Here is an 18038-nt window from a genome sequence, read left to right on the forward strand (position 1 = left end):
CAACCTGGTCACAGTCACCTGGTGAGACATATTTCAAAATGTTAACTGTCCTTATCTGTGGGGCTCTGGCTGGGGGAGGGACACAAGTGACTTCAATATGGCCCCCTCCCTCCCATTCTTCCCTAGCCCCATTGAAGATCTCCCCACACCCAAACACGCAAACACCAGTAACTTTTGGACTCGCGCCTTTGTTTTCTAAGTCAGGACCGACAGCTAACAGTTGCTTGCATCGTTACCGTAGACAAAAAGGCAACGGCTCTGTAAACCTTCTCTGATTCTCCAATTTATTTTAAAATCCACTTTTAGAGTGTGGAAGGTAAGGCTCAGGTAAGTTCACTCCTTTGTCAACAGCTGGGGACCCAGAAGTGAAGTGGGAGGTCACAGGGGACATGCACGTGAAGAAGGAACCCTATACATCAACTCCATGATTCTGGATGTGCTGCAAAGCCCAGGAGGCCGGCCAAAGTCAGCGCCTGGTAGCTGCGAGCTGGATCCGGACCCCCTGGACCTGACCCCAGAGCCTGCCTGTTACCCCATCTGTGACTGCCTGACTCCAGCTCATGGGGGGCCCCTGTCTGAGCCCCCCCCGCCCCCCTCAGGTCCCTGCACTCCTCTCCGCACAAACCCTTCTCTGCAACCCGGTTCCTCCGCGCCCTGGAGCAGCCCCGCAGAGGTCCCAACTCCACCGGGAGCCACTGGCCTGGAGTGGGCCGCTTGGGGCCCTGGGCCTCCCGGCGCCTCTGAACCCTGCTTGGTCCCTCGGCCCCTCTACCCGCCGCCGCCCCCAGCCCTGTCACCTCCGCGTCCTTGCGCGGGGTAACCCCAGCCATCCATTCCAGACTGCCATTTGTCTCCATGCTCAGCATCCCGGAGCGTCCCCGGCCCCGTCCTACATGGCGTCCCCACAAGACCCCGTGCCAGGTTCCCGCGCCCCTGTCCCCGCGACCCCGGCCCCCGCCTGCCCCCCCATCCAGTCCGGCGTGTCCCCGCACCCCCGGCCCCCGTGTCCCTCCCTTCCGGCGTGTCCCCCCCTCCTCCGGCGTGTCCCCGCGCCCCCGGCCCCCGTGTCCCTCCCCTCCGGCGTGTCCCCCCCTCCTCCGGCGTGTCCCCGCTCCCCCAGCCCCCGTGTGCCCCCCTCCGGCGTGTCCCCCCCTCCTCCGGCGTGTCCCCGCGCCCCCGGCCCCCGTGTCCCTCCCCTCCGGCGTGTCCCCCCGCTCCGGCGTGTCCCCGCGTCCCCGGCCCGCGCCCGCTGACGCCATGACGCCGCGGCGGAGGGAGGGGCGGAGCGGGGCCGGCCCGAGAGGGGCGCGAGCGGCGGCAGCGGGCGGCGCGGCCGATGGACATGGGCACGCAGGGCTCGGGGCGCAAGCGGCTCCCCAACCGGGAGCGGCTGACGGCGGAGGACGACGCGCTGAACCAGATCGCGCGCGAGGTAGGCGGCCGGGGGGGGCGGCCGGGGGCGGCCGGGGGCGCCTCCGCGGCGGTCGCGCCCCGGTCGGTGGGTCGCTCGGTCCGTCCGCCGGCGGCGCGGGCCGGGCGCGGGTCCTTCGGCCCCGGGGACGAACCGGCGACGCCGACCCCTCCCCCACGCCCGGGGCCGCCGTCCCCCTCGGGGAGCGGCGCTGGGGCCGGCGGCTCAGGACCCTCCCCACCGCCCGGGGCCCGCGGGGTCGGGGAGCGAGCGCCCCGCTCGGTCGCGCGGCCTCGTGGGGGTGGAGCGGACCGACCCCGGAGGCCGGTGGACGGTCCCCGGAGGCCACATGGCCCTGGCGAAACGGCCTGGTTCATGTCCGTGACCACTGACCGTCGATTGACACGCAGGTGCAGCTCGGGCATGAGCGTGGTCTCTGTGAATCATGTCTCTGGACCGAGCCCGAAAGCGGGTCCAGGCGCACGGAGAGGTTTTCGTCCAAGTTTCCTGGGCAGTTTATTGGAACGGCTGGTGATGAACTTGAAGCGTGGCAAATGAAGGGACGCTGTGTGCCTGTCTGTCCCCGTCCGCGCCGTTCCCCCCAAGGGTCCAACCTTTAGGTTAAACTAACCAATGACGCTGGAAAGTTGCACGGCAGATGGGCGGCGGCAGCTCCCTGGGGAAGGGGGCCCGTTCCCTGGGCCCCCGTGACAAAGAAACTTGCTACCTGGGGATTGTGTCCCGTGTAAATGCTAACTACGAAGACTGTATATGCAGGTACAGTTCATCCCCCCGTCATGTACTCCCTCCCAAGGGTTCTGTTAGGATGTGGACTTAGTCTGCACAGCACTGGCCTCATGTGGAAAAACTCCCAAGCCACTCAGGCTGCGGGCTCTGATTGCCTCTGATTGCCTCTTCACTGAGGTCTGCTCTATGACCAGTTCTTAGGTGTTTTCGGTTTGCAAATACCCGATTTGGCGTTGATGGGCACGTGGCTATCCAGCGGTGTTTGTTGAATACCGAAATGGATAAAGACTTTGGTTTTCCTCTGTATGAAAAGGAAAAGGGCTTTCCGGGCAAACTCCTATTCATGCCTTAAAACCCACTGGAGATCTGTGTCCTCCGTGAGCCCGCCCAGATCACGGCAGGCAGAGGTCTCCCTGCCTCCCCCAGGCTCCTGTCACTCTTGCCTCCCTGCACCTGGTGTGGTGGTCACTTCGCCTCGGCATAATTTGTTCTCCCTGTAGGAGGTGACACACAGGCAGGCGGTATCTCACTCCCTTTTGTATCCGCAGAGCTCCGCACAGAGTCAGGCGTGTGGTACAAGCTCCTGAGTGTGTTGCATTAATTAACAAACAAAAGAAGTACCAGGAGCTTAAAGTACGTTCTGCTAAATAAAGACGTTGGCTAAAAGTGGTAGCCTGAATATAATCCCCGCTGCTGTGAGGAGTGTCACTTATGTGTGTATTTGACCGAAAGACCAAGCAAGTGTCCTCTGGGAGGCCGGGGGGACTGGTGGTCTCGGCCTTGTCTTTCCGTGGCTGCTTATGGACAAAGGAACAGAAGACTGAGCGCTCGCTAGGTCTGCCTGGTATCTGCTGCTTTGGTTTGGAAGGAGAGGCTGGGGATGCTCCCTGGGTTGACACCCTTGAGGTCCTGAGGACCGGGAACCCGTGGTCCTGCCCCCCAGCCGGGGGGACGCAGATGGCAGTGACAGGTTCAGGCCTGGGAGTCAGACCTGGGTTGTGAAACCGCGCACACGTCCCCCCGGAGGAGCTATGTGATCCCAGGGAAGTGAGTTACTCGACCCCTTTCAGCCTCTGTCTTCTCGTCTCTGAAATGGGGAGAAGAAATCCGCTTTGGCTGTCGGTGAGTAACTAGGTCAATGTGAGATCTTCCCACCTGTCCTCCCATTAAAGCCACAGATGGGGCTGTTACAAGTACTGAGTGGCATGTATCTGTAATGTTGGGAGAAGCAGGTGCTACGTTTTCTGTTTTGCTACTAATTGAATTCTAGGGCCCAACTGTGAAAATTAAAACCGGGATTCAAATGGCGAGTATCTGTTCACCACGGAGTTCTTGAGACTTGCGCTAAAAGTTAACAAAAGTGTCATAAGTTTGGCTCCTTCTTATTTGCTCATCGATTCAGCAGATACGTGACATGCTCTCCAGACTTCTGTCCCAGGGAGAGTAGGACTCAGGGATGGACCTGAAGGGAATTGCCCTCAAAGAATTGGGTCAGATGGGGCGCCTGGGTGGCTCAGTCGGTTAAGCGTCTGACTTCAGCTCAGGTCACGATCTCACGGTCCGTGAGTTCGAGCCCCACGTTGGGCTCTGGGCTGATGGCTCGGAGCCTGGAGCCTGCTTCCGATTCTGTGTCTCCCTCTCTCTCTGCCCCTCCCCTGTTCATGCTCTGTCTCTCTCTGTCTCAAAAATAAATAAAACGTTAAAAAAAAAAAAAAAAAAGAATTGGGTCGGAAAGGGGCCTGACCTGTAGAGCAATAACTATAACAGAAGACAGGAAGAGAGCTGACATTACAAGGGCATGGATATTGTGCACTGAAAGTCTGGAAACGAGAGTTCCAGTTTACTGATGGGACTAGGGATGGCAATCAGAGGCGGCTTCCTGGAGGAAATGGCATTTCAAGGTTTTTCTGGAAGTGACAGAAACCCTGACCTGGACTGGCCTCCGCAAGAAGAAACATACTGGCTGCGGTATGGACTCCTGGCCAGCCCCACCAGTGGCCCCTTGTCTCCACAGCACCTTGAGGCTGGGCTGTCCTCTTCCAGATGGCCTCATCTCCAGGCTCTTGCTCCTGGAAGACTGGCTGCCATGTTCCCAGACATCCCCCCCCCACCCCCCCCATGAGCGCACACCCGGTCTCTCTCCTGAGATCTAGAAGCATCTTCCGTGACACATCTCCACGTGGCTCCCTGGCTGCTCCTGAGCCAAACTGTGACCAGGACTGTTGACTCAGCAGCCCACGCTAGTCTCTGTGCGTGGGGGTGTGGGGCGGGGCGGGGGGGGGGGTGGAGTCCTCCCTTAGGACCCGTCAGGCCCATCCTGGCAACGGGGGACGTTGGCTGCCTCTGAAGCATTTGGGGAGGCGAGGGGGCCTGAGTGAACACTGGAGAGGGTTTAAGCAGGTGGCAGGGGGTGGGTGGACGTGGGCCGGGTGTCCAGGAATGTGCCCTCTGGAGAAAAAGGAGCATTCTGGGCCGAGGTGACCTGAGGCCCACCGGCAGGGTCACCGTGCGGGAAGGAGAGCGGGCAGGCAGGGCCCGGTCGGCCGAGGGGTTGGGACCCTCCTGGGTACGTGCCGGAAGCAGTGACCTGACACGGGGCCAGTTGACACACTCCTGGTTCAGATACATTATGGTCTCAGCCGAGGCGGGTTTCTAGTAAATGGAGTTGTAACTTTTGAACACTGTAGATGCATTAGCACGACTAGCTTGTCCCTGACGTGGAACTCGGGCAAGGTGTTGTCAGGAAAAAGGTCCAGGAAGCACTTTGAGACACTCGTCGCCACTGAGGGCGGGAGCAGTGCTTCTCACACCCTGGGGAAAGGTGTTTTGAAAGCAGTTCTATTTTTCTCTCCTACCGCGTTTCACATTCTGCTCAAGGCTTTTGGTAGCATCCCAGATTCTCATCCAGCGCTCTGTCGCTGAGGGAGAGGATACTGCTCTCCAAGTGCCTGGGGCAATTCAGAGTATCCTCTCGAAAGGAGAATCACAGCAACAGAAAAATTGAAAAAGGAAATCGGGGCGCCTGCGGGGCTCAGTCGGCTGAGTGTCCGACTTGGGCTCGGGTCGTGATCTTGTGGTTCACGAGTTCAAGCCCCACGTCGGGCTCTGTGCTGACGGCTCGGAGCCTGGAGCCTGCTTCGGATTCTGGGTCTCCCTCTCTCTCTGCCCTCCCCCGCTCAAACTCTGTCTCTGTCTCTGTCTCTCCCTCTCTCTGTCTCTCAAAAATAAATAAACATTAAAAGAAAGGTTTTTAAGAATCACAAGCAAGCTGTATTAGAAATGGACTTGTGGGCCCTTTCACCAAGGCGGTGAATGAGTCATCCCCTGCGGCCACACAGACCCTTGTCCCCTTCTCTTCCTCACTCACAGCACAGTGCCCTCTCCTTGACTGTCCCCAGAGCCTCTTCTCTGAGACTGACCCTTGGGCACACGATGCCTACAGGGGCTCAGATCCCTCTTATTGGGGGGGGGGTGTTGACTCCCTGGCCTGTGAGTGTGGCTCCTGGGGGTTCACAGCTGCCCCTTCACTAGAAAGGTGCCCCTGACCACATAGGAGTCACTGTGGGGGTGGGGGTATGACACCCCCCACCCCTGGGGCAGCTGCAGCTGTTGACCGAGGGTGTCAGTGTCCCCTCCCCTTGCTTCAAGGTGGAGCTAACTCTGCTCCAGAGCTCCCCATGGGACGGGGCTGAAGGCACACTCCCGCGGAGGCCTCCTCCTGCCCCTGCCCCGCAGCTCCCCTCACCCCTCTTCTGCTGCCTGTGGATACATACCCGCATGCAAATCCCTGCCTCAGGCTCTGCTTCCGGGGACCCCAGTTTAGGACAACCCCGGGCTTCATTCTGGGGAGTTCTGTAAATGCAGGATATTCTCATCCTAAATCCTCCTTTCAGTTTACTGCCCAGCCCCCCTCACCCCTTGCTTCCCCAAATAGCCTTCCTAAGTCCGCTTGTCTTGAGGGACCCTGTCTCTTTTCTCCTCCAGCCTCAAGCCAAGCTGGGGGTTGGGCACACAAGTTCTTTTTCAGAACGGTCCTGGAAATCGGGCTCAGTTTGGGGCCTCACCTCCCCCCGGCTCCTCTGGGCCCGTGCCGTCCGGGAGTGAGCCCAGCGGGCCTGACACACACCCCTGGCCCCTTGCTACGCTCCCCTGCCCTCAGGTGAGACCACACTGAGCCCAGCGTTTACCCGAACGTGGTCTTGTTGCTACAGCCTGTTTCCTGTCGTTTGAACTGTCACCCTCATGCCTTTTTCCCAGGTGACATTGTCGTGCCCCCTTCTTCCAGGGGGTGGGAAGGGGCGAGGGGGTCGGATGCCCGGCACGGCACAGGCTGCCCCGCGGAAAGAACCCCCAATTCTAACGCAGCCGCTGAGGAGTAACCCCAGACCCTTCCGGGGCTCTTCTTCCTGAGACAGACACGCACATCCCGGTGTGTCAGCAGAGGGCATCAGGAATGTGACAAGACAGGCGTCCGGGGGGATTTTCATCACCAAGTCTGGGCCGTCAGGGGGTGCACACACTGAGCCCGTGACCGTGGCCTGTCTCGGTGAGTCCCAACGAGATGGTTCCAGTTGGACGTGGGATCAGGAACTCAGCTGTGGACGGGCCTGCGGGTCCCCGAAGGCTTGCGGGCCCCGCCCCACAGCTATTTCTGTCAGAGAGCCAGCTGTCTCCCTCTCCCTTTTCTGGGCGACTCTCGTGATTCACCGGCGTCCCGCTTAGGGGCTGCGGCTTGTATTGTGGGTGACACACGGAGATGGCCCGGCAGGTGGGAAATCAGGGGACCCGGGCTCCAGCCGAGGCTGTGGATTGTGCGCCTTGTCAGGGAACAGGATTGGGAAGGGCGGAGGTGGGAGCGGAGGTGGCTTCTGAGGCCTGCGGGTTGCCGGATGCTCCCAGAAGCTTCCCCCATAGTTACATCAAACCCCAGGAGCAGAGTTTAGAGTATGTCTCTGTTTGACAGAGACAGACTCAGGGGTGCTAAGGGACCGGCCCAAGGTAACCAGGAAGGTGCCAGTTCGACCCCCAGGCTGCCCCCACTTCCTGGATCGATGTCTTGGCTCCAGCCAAGGCCCCGTTGCCCATGGTGTCCTGCAGTCACACCCACTCGCTTCCCATCTCTGGGACTCTTGTCCCCAGCTGACCTCTGGCCACCAGGCGTGACATTTCACGGGAGGGTCGGTACTCTTCTCCCCCGGCTACCCCTCCTTTTGCATTGTCCTTTTGCATTGTCTCGACTCCTAAACCGTCGCGTTTAGTGAAGGTAATCTATGTTTTACCCGTGTCCCACATTCTCAGGCCATTCTCCACACAGCAGCTGGGTGATCCTTTTAAAATATGTCAGATCATGTCACTTCTCTAATTAAAACTCTCCAACGGCTTCTCATATCACCCCATCGAGGCCAAGTTCTCAATGGCCTGACAAGACCCTGAATGATCTGGCGATTAGCTCCGTGTCTATAAATAATACACGTGTGCACTCTATCGATTTTCCAAGCGTGGACACTAAGTGCCGGCTTCCTGGCTGGGGGGGGGGGGCTGGGGGGGGGGCTGGGGCCCCGCCCTCCTCCCTCCGCATTGTCACACCACAGTCGTGTCGTGTTCGGGGTTATGTCGTAGGACAGCGGACTGCTCAAGAGGATAGTGCGACTGGGGTCAGATTCCTGGGCTCGAGTCCTGGCCCTGCCACGTGCTCCGTGGTTACTTCACCTTGTGGCCCAGGTGCCCCGCACGTAAGGTGGGAAAGTTTCGAGTGCACTTCCCGCAAGGGGTTTATGGGGGCAAAGGAGCTATTTCGTGAGAAGACCTCACTCAGCACGAGCCCCGGGTGCAGGGGAGGCTGGTGGTGACGGTGATGTCACGCACCGTGTGGTGCTGTAACGTTTCTGTCCTTGGACAGCTTTCTGCCTTTTCTGGAGTTGATGATTTGTTTTTTTGGTTTTTTCAATTGCGTTTCTGTCTACGTGTCTGTCATAGCCAGTTCTTCAACACCTTTTTGACAGAGCCCCTCACAATACTATTTCCTGTGTGATTCAACACACCAGACCATCTACCATTTCCCCTTCATTCTCTCTTCTGGGACTCGACCCCCTCCCCCAGATGTCTATCCACTCCCCTAGCCTGCTCCGGGCACTCTCAGGACTCGTTGGTCATGTCCCTTGACCACGACTCTTTGAGTTTCTCTTGCCACTGTTCAGTTGTTGTTGGATCCCTCTTTGCCAGATTCTATATCGTCTTCTTCCTTGGATTACTATCTCATTTTGCTGGAACGCGTCCTTCGTCCTTTGGTGGCCCTTCCTAAGCGTTCGCGTGTCCGAAAAGGACCATTCTACCCTCATACTTGACTGATAGTTTGGCTGACTGTAGTGTTCTAGGTTAAAAATAATTCTCCAAAGAATGACAAAGATCTCTATGTATTCTTTGAAATTATTTCCAGCATGCATTGTTAACTGAAAGAAGCAATGTGCAGAAAGCGAAAATAGCACGCTGTCCCTTATGTGAGAAGGGTGGGGATTTCTCCGCATTTGGGTGAACAAAGCCTGCAGAGCAAATGGAGTGTGGATGCGAGTGGAAGCAGATTTATCAAGTGTAACTGTTCATACACTTTGGACATGGAACCATGTGACTACCTTGCCTCTTCAATGAAATAAACTAATAGTTCCTAAGAAAGTAAAATTAAAAGCTATTTTCTACCATAATTTAAGAATTTTTTCCCATTTTATTCCAGCTTTCAGGATTGCTTTGAGAATTTTGATGAGTTGTGTATTTTCAGTATCCTGTATGATCTCTGCTTTTACTCTCTAGAAGCTTTTAGAACCTTCTCTTGATCTTTAGCGTTCTGGATCCCCCTGCCCCCCATATATTGAGCATTCATTGGGTTCGTTGGATCTGAACAAAACATGTATCCTAAAATTCTGGGGAATTTTCTGAATTTTCCCTTCTCCATCGTTTCCTCTGTCTCTTTTACAGCAGCTCCTTTGTTGAGAATAACTTCCTTTTCATTCCCATTCTCTAGCTTTTTTCTCTTGGTGATACTTTGTGGGAGATTACTCAACTGTATTCTTCCACTCCTTCTACTAAACGTATCTATTCTATATTTCATTTCAAAAAGGTGGGGTGTTTTTTTTTGGCTGTTATTCTTGGTTCCCTTTTTATGGCATTGTCTCTGATTCTCAAATGTAGCACCTTTTCTTGTCATTCTGAGGATATTAATTTGTTATTGTTGTTTTCTCCAAAACTTTTTTTCTTTTTTTTGTCCGCTGCGTTATGGTCTGTTTCTTTTTGTCCTTTGTTGCAGCCTCTTTTATCTTAAAGCCTCTTGCAGATGTGTGGTGATCCTTGGCTATCCACTCAGAGAATGAGGCACTAAAACATTATGAGAACAATTTGGGCAAAGGCCAGGAGGTGACATGGCACAAGATGGGACCAGGACACCATTGGGGGTGCAGCGGGGCGGCTGAAGTGCTGACATCGGGCATTAAGTAGCTCCTCAGGGCACAGGCACACAGCCTGGATTGGAGCTCAGGTCCCTGGTCTGCAAGGCCAGTGCCCTGGACAGTGTCAGTATTGGAAGGAAATGTTGCCTAATGCTATCAAACCAGACCTCCGTAAGCTGTTTCCTATAGGTAGAGTTTTGTTTTTGATTAAGGATTGAGAAGAACATTGAAAATTAATACGAGATTTATAACAGGACAGAGTAATCTCTAATGTCCCTACAGCCTGGACAAGGGAACTGGTCATTATGATATTCTTTTACTGAGAGTGGAATAAGGTATCAAATTAGGTGAGCAAACAAAGGGAGTTATAGAAATAAAATTTTCATAGCTTTACCCGTCAAGGATAATTCACTTACTTGTTTGGAACACTCTCTAAAATCTGAGCCGTGAAACAACTATGAGATACCTGGAGAGTTTAGGTAGGCAGAATGTGATATGGTCTTGGCAGTGGGTAAACTCTTGGATCAGCAAGTACGTAAGAGCCAGAGCTGCTCAGGGCCTCCCCTGGAGTATTGCATTGCAATGCTTCCACCCACTTCTTGGCTTGGGGGAGTAAATGAAAAATCACACCGTGGTCGTGATGATAGAAACCTACAGGATCTAACGTTCTGTTTTGCTCTTAAGCTCCATCTCCTAAGTTTATCTATTTTTTTAAGCCATCATCCTTGACTTAATTTTATTTTTCGCTTCCTTTTATGAAATCTCTTAGGCATGGGGGAAGACGCGGACGTTTCCGGGTTGACAGAAAGATTCAGTTTCCATGCTGACTGAACATCTGTTGTGTCTCTACCCTGGATGCCCTAGGATACTGCTTTAAGTTACCCCAGGTGTATTTTAACACCATCCAGAGCAGGGCTGGTTGCTAGGACTTTCCGCAGCGAGGGCAGCGCTCCGTCTCCGTGCTGTGTACGTGGTGGCCTCTAGCCCCGTGTGGCAGCTGAGCACCCGAAATGTGGCCCGTGCCAGTGAGGAACTGCATCTTAAGTGTTACTTAATTTTAATTCGTTTGCATTTCAGTAGCCACCGCGGCTAGCGGCCACCGGATGGGCAGCAGAGGTTCAGAGCAGTGATTTATTCTCTGTTGTAATACAGCGTGATAGAGGTGTGTTCCGTGATGCAGAACAGGGCTCCGTGTCACTCGTGGCCAGGCGCCAAGGAGGAGCGTACCGGGGGAGTGGGGGCAGGACCGGCCGACCGCCGGAAGTCTCCATGGACGGTGTCTCCATGGACGGAAGTCTTCATGGACACTCCATGGACGGGTGTCTCCACGGAAGGAGCACCATCAGCCTTCTTAAGTTGGGGGACCGCAGACAGCTTATCACATCTGAGCCCCATGGTTAGAGTCACGAGTTGTGCCCGGGAAACGCAGGGCAGGTGGCCTGGTACACGGTGGGCACTAACTGAGCCCCGGTGGTTTTCTGCCTTCTGGTGGCTGTGTCCACCTCCGGAAAGAGACAGTGGGGGCACTTGACTGGCCAGAATGTGTCCAGAACCGCTCTTCCAGGGGCGGGGGGTGCAGCACCCCCTTCCCAGGAGGCGGCCGAGAGGAGGGAGAGCAGACCGTAGGAACGGAAACCCCAGGAAGGCAGGTCCCCGCGTGCAGGGTCACCGACGGCCCTGGGGCTGGTTGGTGACTCTGAGTGAGCGCACAGACATTGGCCACTTCAGTGCCACACGTGTCTTCAGCGCCACGACCCTGCGGCTCCCGTAGAATCTAGAGCACGTGTGCAGCTGAACAGACAGACGCAAAGGACCCTCTGTTTTCAGCAGCGTTTTTGCTTCTTGGCCTTGAATTTGAGGATTAAGAGCAAGATGCCAGCAGACTTTCCAGGCTGTCGGGCAGCGACTCCTCGGGGCCGCGGTCCCCACGCTGGAGACCATGGCCACCCCACCTGACCTTGTCCCGCGTGGTGTATCTCCAGGCTTACCTGACCTCTCAGGAGCCACTCAATTACCTGCCCATTTGTCACATGAAGCGGTGGCCTCACGGCCCCCCCCGTCGTCTCGGTTTTTCACATTCTTTCTCTTGCTTTTCTTGTTAGGGGCTTCCCGGCCTCCGCGCTGCAGACATTCAGATATTTGGGGGACAGCTCTCCGCTGGGGGAAAGACTGCCCTGTGTGTTGTAGATTTAACAGCATCCCTGACTTTTCCCCTGGGTGACAAACAAAATGGCCCAGACGTTGGCAGGTGCCCCGGGGACGAGACGGCCCCATGGAGAAGCACGTTTGGCATTTTCCTACTGCCGCCCCGGCTCCATGGCTGAGCTGAGCCCCGCTCGCCTCGGCCCCGCAAACCCGACCTTTGCTCAGCCCTGACCCTGGGCCCCGTTGCTCCGTGGGGACAGGGAACACGGGCTGGCCCCCCCCGCTCTGCGCCCAGTTTCCCCATCTCCCGCTCCCGGAAGTCAGCAGGTGCATCATGCCCTGGAGGGCCCAGGTGGAAGGTCCTGGGAGCAGCTGCGGACTCAGGAAGCTGGGACATCAGCTGCAAGTTCGGTGACTCTTCGCCGTGTTCCAGAGTGCACTCGAGTGGGTGGCGGGGGCCGGGAGGGTGTGGAGAGTCTACAAGGCGGGCACTGGAACAGACCTTGAATTCTCTCCTCCTTCGGCAGGAACTTCTTGCTGCCCAGGGAAGATGGGTTGGCATGAAGGTGGGAGCTGGTGAGAGCGATCTTTTGAGTGAAAAATCCTAGAGGGCCAAGTGGCTCCTTTCTGCCCGTCGGAGATCCCTTTTCCCGCCAACCTCGGGTATGCTTCAGGCCAACACGGGTCACGTCAGGCCTCACTCCGCTGGGCCACGGAGCGGGGATGCAGGAATTGAGTCGGCTGGGGCAGCCGAGACTTGCCTTTCCCTCCAGGAAAAGGCCCGAGGCCATGGCTCAGGCACGCCAGGGGTAGCGTGGTGTCCACAAGGCCGCTGCTGAGAGCCGCCGGGCCCAGAGGTCACGCAGCGCCAGGGCCGGCGTTCCGGCCATTGGGGGTCACGTCCCGCACTGGCCCTGCCTCGTGCCTGCTGGCTTCGTGCTGGGGAGACTGAGGACGGGGGGATCGCTGCCAGGAGCTGCCTGGACGCAGAGCCAGGCCCTTGCTCCGGTGAGTCTGCCATCGTCCTGTCACCTGAGGGTGGCATTTCCGTGGGTGCCCGCTGGCTGGGAGGAGAGCAGCCTGGGAGGGGCATCAGGACGGGAAGTGGCCAGGCCTGGAATGACGCTCCCGTCCAGCCTGGGGCCCCCAGACGACGGGGAGCCCGCGCTGCCACATGGTCCCGTGAGAGCCAGACCTCCCGAGTGCACCTGCCTGCACGGCTCCCTCACTCGAAATCCCAGGTGTGCTGCAGGAGGAGGGATGGGGGAGACCACACCTCAGCCTTGCCGGCGGGGGCGGTGCCGGTGGCCCACCAGGGTCCCCCTGGAGAAGGGGGCCGGTGGGGGGGCAGCAGGAGGACCAGCCATGGCACATTTCCACGGGGTTACAATTGTCCCCGCACCTCCTCCACCGACTGAGCCACCCAGGCGCCCCTGTCCCCGCGTCTCCTAAAAGGCACGTTGCTTCGCTGTTCGCAGCTGAACTCCTTCAACTAGATCCCTAGACTGTGGTCCTGTGCAGGGTCCCTGCCAGGTGCCCTGGTGCCATGGCCACGCCCAGCATGACACTTGTTCTTGAGAAAGCGCCCTGCAGCCTGTGTGTCTCCATTCTTCTCCCGAGGACAGAAAATCGGCAGTGTCCCAACACTCTTCCGCCCTCTGCCCTCTCCATTCCCTTGGCCTGAGGGCGTGCGGGGACCCTCAGGCTACAGGGGTGAGGCCGGAGTACTACATGTTAATGTTCTGTGTCGGTCATATTCCCCTCCTTGGCTTAGACCTCCGGCCTCCACTGTCACGTACGATTTGTGAAGGAAGACACGGTAAGCTGTAGCTCTCGCCAACTGAAAATTCAGCGTTAGGATTCCTTTTGGCTTCATAGGTCTTTTCCACTTGGATATTTAGTGCATGGTTTGTTTTTGTTTTGTTTTGGTTTTGGTTTGGGGGTGTTTTGTTTTTTTTTTTTTTTTTTTTTGGTTTGATGAACATTGTCACTACTTTAGTGTATTTTTTCTTTCATAAAGAGTTTTCCAACCTTCCCCAAATGGGACACGGTCGTTCATAATTATACTGAGTGGTAAACAGAGCGGGTGCACCGCCTGGCACACTGGCAGGCCGGACCCCAGACCATCTAGTTACTGACCTGTTAAAATGACATCACGTAGCAAAGTGTAAGGGGGCGAGCCCCCGGGTGGCTCAGTCTGCAAAGCTTCCGACTTCGGCTCAGGTCATGATCTTGGGGTTTATGGGTTCGAGCCCCACATCGGGCTCCGTGCTGACAGCTCGGAGCCCGGAGCCTGCTTCGGATTCTGTGTCTCCCTCTCTCTCTCTGCCCCTCCCCCACTTGTGCTCTGTCTCTGTCTCTGTCTCTCTCTCTCTCTCTCAAAAATAAACAAACTTAAGTTAAAAAAAAATCCGACTGAGTAATTTGAAGATCTAACCAGCTTCATGCTATTGTTCATGAATGGGCAGTGCCCTCTGCAAGTAGAAAGGAGTTCTGGAGAGCTGAACAAAGCCGGTTTGTCTAGGCAGAAGGGGCGGGAAAAGGAAGTCTCTGGCAAAGAGACCGGATTGTCTCAGGCAAGGCCGCCTTCGCGTGGAGGCGGCAGGGATCCATCTGGCAGGTCACTTCCCAGTGCTGAGCAGGCGAGTCCGGACCCACCAGCTAAGGCTACGCTCCCGACAGAGGCCGGAACCACAGTTCGGTCGGGTGCTGAGTCTTGCTTTGCTGACGCGGGGCTTAGCACACGTGATGCCGTTGGGGGCCTGTTGTCTCTTTTTTGACGCACGTAATAAATGCCATCTCTTACAGAATGTAAATATAAACAGAATATAATTAATTCTGTTTATTCAGTTTTGTATCCAGCTTCTTAAAATTTTTGAGTTATTCCGAGTGAAGATACACCCGGCCCCACGAGGACTTCATAGACAGGGTCAGGCTTCCTTCCTTAGGCCCGTGCCATGTTCTCTGTGGATGGTTTCTTTCTTTAGGAGACGTAGAAGGGGCAGCTCTGTGGCTCGCCGGGTCTGGGACGTGGTCCTTCGCTGTCTGGAAGCTTTAATTCCTCGTCTGTAGGACGAAGACAGGGGTCAGTGGGGGGCTCCTGAGAAGGGGCCTCCCCAGCCAGTGCTCAATACGCTCCCCCTCACCTCCCCCTCCTCCTGAGAAGCCTCGCGGCCTGTGCGGCTCCCGCCCCGGGCCCGAGATGTGCACCTAGTGCCCCCCACTCCTCCTGTCACACTCGTCCCCTGGGTCGCTGTTTCCTTTTAGCGGCTCTAGTCTCCCCATCAGACGAAGTGCTCTCAGGGGGCTGCACCAGGCCCCATCTCTGGGGGACCCCCAAACCCGGCCTCCAGGAGTCACTCAGGAACCACCTCCTGAACGAACCCGGTCGAAGCTCAAACAAGAGTTCCTCGGCGGTGTGGTGGGACTGCTCTCCTCACTAATACGAAAACCTGTGGATGTGGTCTTTTTCTGCGGGTAGTTGGGGCTGCCTCTGTCAGGATCCATGTGTGGATTACACAGACTGGCTTTCACGGATAACCCCCTAAATTCCGAAACCTCATCAGCTGTCACCGTAGGTCAGGAGATAGAATTGTTCCGTCTCCATATCGATAAGCTGGTCAGACTTGATCGGCAAGAGGCCACAGCTGTCCCGGGGCCACACTGAACTCTGCCGCCGAAGCCACATCTGTGTTAGTTGCTTTTGGGTTTCTTGGCACGATGGGTGCTTTCAGTAAGGTGGATGGCATTGTGGGAAATCCCCCAGAAACCAGCAAAATAAAATTTCCTCCTGATTCCCATGATTGGAGGTATTTTGTACGCCCGTAAGAAAACACAACATAGAGGGTCAGAGGGTCTGACCCCATCTTCTGGGTCAGAAGACCTGGGTCTGCGGTCTGATGTCCCCATTTTCTGACTTTGCCACCTCGGACAATCCACACGGCCCCTCGGCGTTCCCGTCTCTAAAGTGGAGGTGATGATGTATGGTCACGAGGACCAGATGAGGGGATACACACGTGACGCTCGGGACAGGGACTCCTGCCGCTCATTAGGACCCCCACGTCTCCCCTACACACCCCTCTGAAACGAGGCAAGGGTGGTGTGGCCACAGATCACGTGTGTTCAGTGGCCACTTGCCTGCCACCCACATTAAAAGAGATCCGGACGGAGAGACAGAGGCTTGGCTCCCACCCTCAGCTGCAGGCTCCAGGCTCCAGCTCCAGGCTCTGCTCTAGGCTCTAGGCTCCAGGCTCCAGGCTCCAGGCTCCAGGCTCCAGGCTCCAGGCTCTGCTCTAGGCTCTAGGCTCCAGGCTCCATTCTAGGTTCCAGACTCCAGGTTCCAGGCTCTGCTCCAGCTCCAGGCCCCAGGCTCTAGGCTCTAGGCTCCAGGTTCCAGGCTCTGCTCCAGGTTCCAGGCTCCAGGCTCTGCTCTAGGCTCTAGGCTCCAGGCTCCAGGCTCCAGCTCCAGGCTCCAGGCTCCACTCTAGGCTCCAGACTCCAGGTTCCAGGCTCTGCTCCAGCTCCAAGCCCCAGGCTCTAGGCTCTAGGCTCCAGGCTCCAGGTTCCAGGCTCTGCTCCAGGTTCTAGGCTCCAGGCTCCAGGCTCTAGGCTCCAGGCTCTACTCTAGGCTCCAGGCTCCAGGCTTTCCTCCAGGCTCCAGGTTCCAGGCTCCAGGCTCCAGGCTCTGCTCCAGCTCTAGGCTCCAGGCTCCAGGCTCTGCTCTAGGCTCCAGGCTCCAGGCTTTCCTCCAGGCTCCAAGTTCCAGGCTCCAGGCTCCAGGCTCCAGGCTCTGCTCCAGGCCCTACCTTAGGCTCCAGGCTCCAGCTCTAGGCTCCAGGCTCCAGGCTCTAAGCTCTACTCTAGGCTCCAGACTCCAGGCTCCAGGCTTTCCTCCAGACTCTAGACTTCAGGCTCCAGGCTCCAGACTCCACTCTAGACTCCAGACTCCAGCTCCAGGCTCTATTCTAGGCTCTAGGCTCCAGGCTCCAGGCTCTGTTCTAGGCTCCAGGCTCTAGGCTCCATGTTCCAGGCTCTCCTCCAGGTTCTAGGCTCCAGGCTCCAGGCCCCAGGCTCTAGGCTCCAAGCTCTGCTCCAGCTCCAGGCTCCAGGCTCCAGGCTCCAGGCTCCAGGCTCTGCTCCAGGCTCCAGGCTTTCCTCCAGGCTCCAGGCTCTGCTCCAGGCTCCAGGCTTTCCTCCAGGCTCCAGGCTCTGCTCCAGGCTCCAGGCTTTCCTCCAGACTCTAGGCTTCAGGCTCCAGGCTCCAGCTCCAGACTCTAGGCTTCAGGCTCCAGGCTGCCTAACTAAGGAAGTGGGTGGGTTTGGGTACCTGGCGACAAACCGCACTCAGCTTTGGCCTCCTTAACTATAAGGAGGGACCAGGGGCTGCCAGTCTCACAGCCTTCACATGGGGCACACGGGAGAAAGTATTTGAGATAATGCACGCGAAGTCTCAAGGGCTTTGCAAATGTAAGGTGGTGGTGGCATTGTTGTCAGAAAAGTGCAAAAAAGATGCTTAACACCTGGATGTTTCAGGCTGGTTTGTAGCTGCTCCCGAACTTGGAGCAGATGCTCACTGGCCCTGGGAGTTGTGCATTTTTCTTTACACAGGGCACTCTCTATTTATTTTTTGGTGGTGATGCTACTTTCTTCTAGAAGCAGGGGAGGGCACAGGTGCAAGCCTAGTGTGGGAGTCAGGAGAGGTCCCAGTGTGGTGGGGAAGTGCTGGAACCAGTGTCTGCAGGCTGCCCTCCTCTGGGCTTCCAGACCTCCAGTTCGTTCAGGTCCTTGATGGGAGGAGGAAACAGACTAGGATCGCCATCACCATGGCGCCCACAGACCCCCCCCAACCTTCCAGACTTGGGGGGGGCAGCCAGGGCCCAGCCTTCTCCAGTCTTCACTGGCATCTCTTCATGCCTCGGGTTTCCTACAGTCTGGCCCCGTGTGCCATCTGCAAAGTGCCAGAAAGGTGTAGGTGTTACAAGACCCCATCTGACCCAAGAGCGGCTTCTATCCTTCGCACGTGCAGAGTCCTGTCCCTTACAAAAGGGCGTTACTGGATCAACCCTTTCCTCAAGAGCAAAAGAAGAGCCTGGACCCTTCCACCTTTACTTGGACCTTGCCGTAAAGGCCTCTCTCTGGCTGGCTGCCTTCTCTTGCGTTCCGTGGATGCTAACTGCACGGCAAACGTGCAAAGACCACCGGTGCCTCGTGGGGGGTGGGGCTCAGGTCAGCCCGTCACCTTAGATGGTTCCAGCCCCTCAGCTGGGGATGCTCACAACAGCCTCTCTGAAGTAAGTACC

At 56.9% G+C, this 18038-nt stretch overlaps 1 protein-coding gene across 21 annotated transcripts in view; it reads left to right on the top strand.

Moving 5' to 3' along the window:
* The first annotated feature begins 1301 nt into the window (after positions 1 to 1301).
* Positions 1302 to 18038, top strand: part of LRRFIP1 (LRR binding FLII interacting protein 1) — a 140212-nt gene continuing 123475 nt past the window's right edge. For all 21 annotated transcript variants that reach the window (XM_042950696.1, XM_042950698.1, XM_042950693.1 and 18 more), the window contains exon 1: positions 1302 to 1432. In XM_042950696.1, coding sequence (XP_042806630.1) covers positions 1337 to 1432 — 96 coding nt within the window. In that variant the 5' untranslated portion in view covers positions 1302 to 1336. The remainder of the gene's footprint in view (positions 1433 to 18038) is intronic.

This window comes from Panthera leo, chromosome C1 (genome assembly GCF_018350215.1).
Source record: "Panthera leo isolate Ple1 chromosome C1, P.leo_Ple1_pat1.1, whole genome shotgun sequence".
Classification (NCBI taxonomy): Eukaryota; Metazoa; Chordata; class Mammalia; order Carnivora; family Felidae; genus Panthera; species Panthera leo.